This window comes from Scomber scombrus, chromosome 13, assembly GCF_963691925.1.
Source record: "Scomber scombrus chromosome 13, fScoSco1.1, whole genome shotgun sequence".
Taxonomy (NCBI): domain Eukaryota; kingdom Metazoa; phylum Chordata; class Actinopteri; order Scombriformes; family Scombridae; genus Scomber; species Scomber scombrus.
This window is the reverse complement of record NC_084982.1, coordinates 11,108,448-11,117,738: the sequence shown is the minus strand read 5'-3', so window position 1 is coordinate 11,117,738 and position 9,291 is coordinate 11,108,448. Positions and strand designations below refer to the sequence as shown.

Genomic DNA, 9,291 nt, shown 5'->3' with positions numbered 1-9,291 from the left:
TTGTCTTTCTCGTTTGTTTGTTGTAATCTCTTTTTTCTGTCACAGCATGGAACTAATTGCAGAACTGTCTTACTCTTGGTAGGTTAAAGATATAGTATTTTTGTATGTTTTTGGGTGTGTCATGTGTGTGATATCAGTTCACAGCCCAAGTGACCATGGCTTTTAACAAGAGAGAAAAATGAGGAGAAAAAAAAAAAGGACGCCACCATGTACATATTACGTCTGTGTATCTCAAGAAATGCATTCTGTAAAACAGTAACTACTCACATTGGAAGCTTGGGCTCATCTAAAGGAATGTGTCCCCGTTTTTTCTCCCTTTTTCTTATTCTGCAGTCTGATAATTGACCTCACAGAGCTCTAATGTAAAGAGTTCTGCTTTCCATTATGGACTTTAATAACACAGAGGGACACCGCTCTGATCTGACTACAAAAACCCCCGCCTCCAGTCATGGCGGCATAGAACTGAAAGATTGTGTAGGAGTTTTAAGTATGTGAATCAGGATACATAGTAGATTTTGATGCATTTGTCTGCTGTATTTTTGTTTTGTTTTGTTTTTATACACATATAAAGATAATCTTTTACTGTAAATGTACAGTTCTCTTTTGTTGTAAACATCATTAAACCATTTTCAAGTGTTTTGACATGTGCTTTGATTTTTATTGGAAGCTGGTTTACACAATAAAGATGCACACTGGTATGATGATGCACAGGAGGAGCAGTAGCCTGAACATTCATGAGTTTAAAGTATTAGTTAAAAACTGGAAAACAAATACAGAGAGAAAGTGCAGGTTTGTATGATGGGTGCTATTAGCTGTAGTCACCCAAAGTCACATTTGATTGGAGATATAGTATATATTTATATATTATTTGATTTTATATACCCAGTTCAAAAGGAGTTCTCAAATATTAGAGTGCTCAGACCTGATGCCATTTTCTCCTGGTGGTCATTCGCAGTATTGTACTAAAAAATTCACTGCAGCTCAAAGAGCATTTCCCCCAGAGAACACTGTTATGAAAGAGAGTCTGTAACACTATTGACAGACCACCTCAAATTGCAAATGAGGTCAAATATTACTCTTCGTATCAGGATTTTTTTTATTGCATGAAAGTTTTATATTTGTTAAAAATGTTTTCATTCATGCCCATGTGATTGTATAGGCACTGTCATTGAGTTTAGTATCTAGTTTCCTATATGCTTTCATGCACATGTGGCCAGGAGTGGTTTATATGATTGAGGTTAGCAAGTTTAAAAGTTACAGTTGATGGGATATACTTTTGTCCTGACTGCTGAATTCAAGAGAAGTTATAAAACATCTGAAAAAACATTTATTGATTGATTTATTACATATATTTATTACATATATTTAGCATATAGATATAACTGAACAATTGAGATAAATGAAAGAAACCCATGCAGGGACAGAGTTATAACTGGGAAATGTATTTTCCTTTTTTTTGTTACAGGGCACTTGTTAAAGGACAGGTTCATAATGCTTCAAGTCTAGCCTGAATAATCAGTCAGGTGTATGTATAAATATTGAAACATGTTTTGTTGGCTGTAATCATTCTTCTATTATGAGGCTTCATCAGTCAAAGTTAATCAAATCAGAAAATACTCAACTCAAATAAGAAAATATTCATATTTTAAAATTTGTTTCCCACATTTCCCAAAGGTCATTCAACAGTAATGCCTTAACATACTGTTTTAAATGCCCTACTGTTTTAAGCTCTCAGGGATTTTTGTCTTACTTTTAATTATCCATCTTGCACTATTACTTATTGTAGCTACACTTTGGCCCCAGAGAAATGTCATCACTCACTCTGCTATATATGTGAATGTATGGTTTGAATAACAATAAACTTGAACTTGAATGATTTATTTTCAGTATAACATCCCCTCTTCTGAGCCAATCTTTTATCTATTTATACAGCTGTTGCTGTTTTTGAACTTTGGGAAAAGCCAAACTTTTCAAAGCGTTTTCTCCTGATTTCAGTCTGTATGCTAAGCTAAGCTATTTTATTGCTTCCCATCAGCTCTGAATCCATATTTATTATCACAGACACAAACCACACACATAAGTGGAGTCGGTTGTCTAATGTAACAGTGAGAAATGTTGAACTATTCCTGGCTGTAGATGAGAGCTCAGCAGTTAACAGCACTTTCCTGCGACACAAGTGACCATGCAGAAAATCACTGGGGACGCCGACTTGGAGCAGTGGAAGTGCCGACCATAGATTCAAAAACATCCATTTCCATGGCCCCAGGTTGGGTAGACTGTAGAGAGGAGAGACAAAGTTACATCACCCTCTGTTTTTTTGGTTTGTTTGTTGTTGGGTCTTTTAAAAAAAAAAAAAGAAAGAAAGAAAACCTGTGGACTTTCAGCCCATGATGGCACATGTTTGGCTGTTGTGTTAGATATGGTTTAAAAAAAGATAGTAGTTTAAAGTCCTGCAATAAGATGGTTGGTTATCACCAGAAAACACTTAATCATGCTAATAATCCTCTCTTTTCTATCTCCAAACAAGTTACCTTCACAGAACAATGATGCTATTGTTTGTCTTTTTTACAATCTGAGATCAAAATTTTTTTGAGTTGATCCATCGTCACCAAATGAGTGACAGTATTTGAGTCCCTGTATCCCTGTAAAACAATCACTGGTGCTGTCATACCATCCTACCAGATTGTTTTTACAGGACATCATCACAGTCAGCCTTTATACTGAAGCAAGATGATGAATTATAAATATACATATATGAATGCAATTTAGAGTTAAATTTACCTTTATCTGGGAGTTTAAATTTACATTGTTGAAATGATTAGAATTAGTTTTACTCTTCAAAGAGGACAGTTTATCATTTCAATTCCTTTATAAAAAGATCACATATGAGATTGTATGTGAAATATAATATATTATCCCATATGTGATCCTCTGTCATGCTACACTACATATAATGTCTAGAATACTTTTCATTTCCTTCCTTTATTTTTGATTGACAGTCATTCCCATGTGAGTGATATGGCATCCTTACCTCAGTTTTCCTCTTCTTCTTGGCTTTTTTCTAGAGATAAAAAAACAAGCAGGTTGAGTGACAGTTTAGAGCCAAAAGAGGTGAGAAGGTACAACAAAAGTAGTGTCTTACCTTTCTTTTTGATGGTTCAAGCACCTGGTAAGGATCGGCATCCATTGGTCTCTCAAGTTCCTACAGTGGAAAATATAATAATAAATACAGATCCCACAGTAGAGCAGAAGGTCAAAATGATTTAGTCATGAAATTGTGTAAGAGTCTTCCTTACCTGGTAAATTCCATTAGTGTCCTGCTTTAATAAGTGAAACATACAGAAAGTGAACTGAAATGAACTTGAAATGCACATATCCAAGAATTAACACACATACACATTTCATATCAGTGAATAAACAGTCAAAAAAGTCCTAATGAGAAGATTATGTGAGGTTAAAACACTTACCGGCATTTTAACAGCTTCAGCTGGGAGGTTGGCAAACTAAACAGAACAAACACTTCAATTAATTGACATTGTATAGCAGGTGTGTGTGTTATTTTCAGGTCTGTTTAATCCATCAATTGTTGTTGTTCAAATAACTAATTATTTAGTCTATTAAGCTGATTAATTGATTAGTCAACACAAGATTTATAATTTATCAATTGATAAAAGTAATTTATTGAGCAAAAATGTCAAACATTAACTATTTAAAAAGAAAAGTTTTATATTATTGTAGATTGGATACATTTGGTGTATGGACTGTTTGTCGGGCAAAAAGTATTTTATAGACTAAACAAATAATCAAAAAAGCAAAATTTAGAGAAAATAAAAAAGAGAGAGAAAATAATACAGTATGTATTAATCATTTTTATTGTGAGACACTTCAAATTGCTTACACTGTCTGATCAGTCAAAAGACATAAGGCTTGTATATATTTGATAATGTGAAAAAAGAAGAAGAACATTTTTCCTTTTAATAGTTGAATGACTGTAAACTAAATAATGAATCACCTAATTATTCCAGTATAGAGATATCTTTGTGAAGCACCAGTCTAGCTTGCACTATAATTCACCTTTGCTCTAAAGAAGAAACCAGTGATGGTGATGCAGTAAACCATCAGGAATGCATCCAGGAAATAGCAGATGACCAGGTCGTTAAAAAAAGGCTCTACGGGACAAACAGAGGAGAGAATTATTCTACTGCAGGCACACATGGGAGGTAACTAAGCTCTGTACTTGAAGACATTTTTGAGGTCCTTCAGTATGTATGTTGTGTGAGACTTTTCCTCCTCTACACACATTTCAGAGGGAAACCACTGTTATCTAGTTTGCAGATTCAGGTTTAACAAGATAAGACTTAATCTCCATGTTACAGCAGCACAAGAGATAAAAAACATCAAAATCAATCAAAATCATCAAATTTACACTTAAATGAAGCTATATAAATGAATTGTGCAAATGTTTGTGTGAATATGTGTGTGTGAAACTGAGTACAGTATTGCAACTCTGAGATGAAATCATTATTGAGTAGAGACTGGCTTTTGATCAGGTAAAATAGACTGTGTTGTTTTCAGTATTTCAATATTTTTAACTTTGAAGACAATTTTATGAATTTGATAACGTTCTTATATTTAAAAAATCCCTCTGCACATTTAATCAGAAATAAATGACTCTGCCCTTGTTTCAGTTTATTGAGGGACTTCCTGTTTTCATTGGTTGTTGAGCCTTTTGCAGAATCTGTTCATGGCTTCATTTCAACAGATACACAGACAAAAACATTGATCTCTTTACACAGATCATATCGTGTTGTATGTCCAGTTATCCTCTATAAAATGGATCACTTCAGGTGTTCTCTGGATGAACCGGAACAAAAGCAAATTGATGACCACTGGATCACAAGATTTGTTTAAAAAAAACAAAAGAACTACAATTCCCCTTGAAGATTATTTTGAATCCTTGACTAATTTCTAATTCTTTTCTTTTAGTTGCAAAGTTATAGGCAAACATTCAGAGACATTCATCACTTCCCATCTTGTCATTAGGTAGAGTCAATGCTGGGAAAATTCTGTCATTACATTATTGTCTCAGCTGTTGCACCTCTTTATAGAGACTTCCCCTTTGTTACTCTGGGACCATAGGAATCATAAAATTAAAAAAGATACATTGAACTGATGCTCAACTTCAAGAGAAATAGAGAAGATGTGTCCTGATAGCCTGCAGGTAAATACGCAGACCACATAACCACGACGTCCACAGACCTTTGTTGCATGTCATCCGCTTCTCTAGTCTCTACCCCTAGTTCCCATCTGTCTTCACTCTCCACTGTCAAATAAATGCAAAACATACTTAATTTTTTTTTTAAAGGGCGAGAAATATTGACTTCCCAAGTGTAACTTTTTTATTGTGATTGATTTTTATTTTTATTTTTTTTTTAATTTATAAATCACAAATATGGTATCATATTTATATGATGTGCTACAGTTTGTTAACCCTCCCCTCTTAAGACTAGCCGGGAGAGTGAGCTGGGATATCGTTCAGTTTAAAATCATCCACAGACTTCGCTACTCAAACGCTAAACCACACAAAATACTTTCAGAGATCTCCTCATCATGTGATGAATGTAGTCTGCAAGCGGCTAATTTACTCCACAGTTTGGCTTCTTGTCCTTAATTAGTAAATTGCTGGTCTCAGATGTTTCAATCACTCTATATAATGTTTGATAAACCTACAAATAGATTTAGGTTTTTCAGGTGTAACAATCAGATTTAAAAAGACACAAAACTCCACTATTTTTCTGTATTTGCTTAATTTTCCCTTTGCACCTGAGCTGCTTTGGGCAACATTTAAAAAAAAAAATAAAAAAAAAAAAAGTTTGAAAATGAAAAGTAACTTTTAAGAGTTTTCTTAACTGATGCTTCAACTCTTCACATTACAGCAGAAAGAGAGACAGGCTGAATCGTAATGAACCACATAACTATTTAAATTGAACAAATAAGATAAAATTACATAGAAGTATAAATAAGGAATATAATATCCATATATACATATATCCACTGATGTCCAGTACAAATCGAGTGTCTTTAAAGGGTTTTAGAGAATGTGGAGTTTCTGTTTGTGTATCTTTATCCTATAAAGTGAAAAAATGTATGTATGTTTGTTGTGTATATGTATCTCAAATTTTAGAGGATTTCATCAGCCCTGCTTCAACTTTTTTTGTTGTTAATTTTTTTTGTCAATGCTTGTTTCTTTTTGCGAGAGAAAAATTGTGGATCTAAAACCTTGTACTTGTAAGATAAGTAAACATATACATCTTGCTGCGTCTCCTCACACGTTACAGCAGCAGGAGAGACACGCTTTACAGATAATATACTATTTGAATTATACAAATACAATAAAACAAAACTAAATGAGAAATTAAGATTATTATATTCAATACATAATATAATAATAATAATATTGTGTTAATACAGTATATGCCCAGAAAGAATGAGTCCAGTGATGTAACTGATAAAGAAACAAGTAGCTATAGTGTATGTACTATACATTATATAAATATTGTTATATGTATAAGTATGAATAATAAATACTTTGGATATATCCATTAAAAAATGTGGAAATATATGCAGGTGTATTAAATATAATATGTAATAAGTGTGCCATTCAATACATGCACAATATCATTATACAGTAATGTCTAATATTTACATAATAATAATAATATATTATAATAGAAATACAAAATATTATCGTGATAAGCTGTGTTATATATTATAAAATACAGTACATACAGAATATTATGTTATACAGTATGTTATAATATAATGTCTCATAATTGAATAGTGGAGATTTGCTACAATACTGTTTGTAAAAAGAGGTTAAGCTACTGTATAAAAAGTAGAACATATAGGGGCCCCCAGTGTGTGTGTGTGTGTGTGTGTGTGTGAATCTATTACATGACACACCGGATATACATTTAGCAACATGGGATGGAAAATAGCATCATACCGAGGCACTTGAGAGTATTGAGCAAGTCCCCTGAGACAGGAAATAAGAAACTATCTGCAGTTGAGTACTTCAAGCATCTTCCTGTCAGAGCGATTGGCTGCTTTGTGGTTTTTGTGAGGCTCATTTATCTCGTTGTGCGGTTGGAAAAAAGTCTTGTTGTAACAATGTAGCCGGTGGTGGGGATTCATTGAGACTGTCACTTCCTCATCAAATTTTGATGATCTGAAGTTGCAACATTGTACATAGGTTATTTTTATACTTCAAAAAGGCAAATTCTGCTGTTAGCATTACTGAAGGCCCACTGTGCTGATGTTTCCAAAAAAACTGCTTGGCTTAAAACCTCTTCAGCTCACCTTTCACTGTTGCTATATCTTGTTTTTAATTTTTAAGCACACATAGGTTAATAACCTCTTTTAATAACCGTTTTTATAAAATCTATAATATCCTCAGAGGAATAGCTTGACTTTTTTTTTAGACTTATTGGTATCAATCTTTCCGTCTAATTTTTGTCAACAAAGTGATTAAACATATTTGTTAAAATGTCAAACTGTTCTTTTACAAATGGTACTAAGTAACAGCCTTCCAGTAGATTTGTTGATTTAAATGCATTTTCCCCCACAAATTTTAATCTTTTTATTCTAAAGTTTCCAAATATACCAAAATGTCAGTGTATAATAAGCAGAACAATAATAATAATAATAATATTTTCATCATATGATGAAATGCTGCAGCCATAGAAACCGTGTTTGTATATTTCACTGAGTGTAATAATACACAATCAATATATCTTCAGTCATCAAACCTTAAATCTACTTAACAGGGCCACTGTACGCTGAGGGGTTAGGCATGTTATTGTCTTCAAGCTAACACGTAGCACGTTTCCTGATCAATATTGAGTGATTATTGCTTACTTGGCGTAGTGTTATGATAACTTACTCTGGAAAATAACAGTGTTTTCACACACAGTATAATGTCTGAAGGGAGATTATTCATTTATGCATATGATTTCTTGTAATCCCTTCATCATGACGAATCTGACTGAAATACATGACAGGACATGAAAGTCTTTTTGATATTTTGAATGTAATTTTAACGTTTTTTCCCCCACAAAGCAAAAAGTAGATAGCTTGGGAAACATCAAATGCACACAAACGTCTGCCGTTAAAAAGTCAAACCTTTGACCCGAAGGAAATAAAATTGTTTTATATTTCATGCTGATGCAGAGTGAGAAAAAAAGTACATTCTTATGTTCTACATAATATAGAGTATAATAATCAACATTCTGCTGCTGTGTGGGACGTTTTTTGAGCAACAAGGTTTTGCATATTAATCATTTATTATAATCTTTTATCACTGTTTCCTATGTTCCAAATATAGACAATCATCTTTCTGATATTAGAATGGAAAACTTCACAACCTGGATGACTAAGAAGACAGCTCTACTTTTTCCATTGCAAAATGCTTCCGTCTGCTATTTTTGTTTTGTAGAAATTTTTGTTTTGTTTCAAAGATCTGTTATCCAAAAAGTGAATAAAGAACAGATCAAAAACTTCATTTAAAGGGTTAAATGCTCTCTTGGCTGCGGAATATCTAAGTGGAGATGGCCTGTGTCACGGAAGACAACAAAGATTTCTGTTTTACTGAATAAATTCACCATAATTCTTATCATGCCTGCAGACCCCTTCCAATACCAATCAGCTGATATGGATTTCTTTTTTCCACAAAGATTTCAGGACTTTTGTCAAAGTCAATGAAGTGAATTACATTAGGATTAAATAGCTGTTTCAGATCTGCATCACTTACCTGAACAAGATACAGGCACCAGGAGCCCGAACAGCAAAAACACACCTGTCCTGAGTGTGTTCATGGTTCTCCCTCCTTGTCTCTTTCTCTCTTCGTCTGTGGAGACGTTGTTTCTTTCTTTAGCCCTAGGTTGCTTTCAGTTGCCTCACCCTTATCTTTTTTTCCACCACACTCTGATCAGAGGAAGTGGCTGAACTGAGAAGCTGCCTGTGGACTGAGACTTGCTTGTGTGTACTTCAAAGCATCGTACAAGCTTCAACACCCACAGTAACGCTCAGAGACTTTGTCATGTTCAGCTGCTTCGTATATTCTTTTTGATTGTGTAACAACAAGAATGGTTTATATGTTCCAGCAGGTCACCTGTTTTAAAACAAACCTTCACTGTTATCCGGCAGTGAAATAAAAAATGGTAAAATTCTTTCAGTAAATTCAGTAAACGATTAAAATTTTAAAGGTGCAGTGTGTAGAATTTAGTGGCATCC

The 9,291-nt window shown here is 33.7% G+C and overlaps 1 protein-coding gene across 1 annotated transcript; it reads right to left on the bottom strand.

Annotated features, from left to right (window-relative positions):
• Positions 1-642: 642 nt before the first annotated feature.
• Positions 643-9,003, bottom strand: LOC133992693 (T-cell surface glycoprotein CD3 zeta chain-like). Its single transcript, XM_062431389.1, has 7 exons — positions 8,810-9,003; positions 4,075-4,169; positions 3,468-3,503; positions 3,297-3,320; positions 3,143-3,202; positions 3,032-3,061; positions 643-2,276 (listed from the first exon to the last, which is right to left on the bottom strand). Exons 1-7 carry the CDS (start codon positions 8,871-8,873, stop codon positions 2,193-2,195), a joined length of 393 nt encoding a protein of 130 aa, XP_062287373.1. The 5' UTR covers positions 8,874-9,003; the 3' UTR covers positions 643-2,192.
• Positions 9,004-9,291: the final 288 nt, after the last annotated feature.

Coding starts and splice junctions, on each gene's coding strand:
- LOC133992693 (XM_062431389.1), bottom strand. CDS start 8,873: ATGAACACACTCAGGACAGGTGTGTTTTTGCTGTTCGGGCTCCTGGTG. Junction 4,170..8,809: donor GGTGCCTGTATCTTGTTCAG/GTAAGTGATGCA, acceptor TTTGTCCCGTAG/AGCCTTTTTTTAACGACCTG. Junction 2,277..3,031: donor AGAAGAAGAGGAAAACTGAG/GTAAGGATGCCA, acceptor TCCTCTCTACAG/TCTACCCAACCTGGGGCCAT.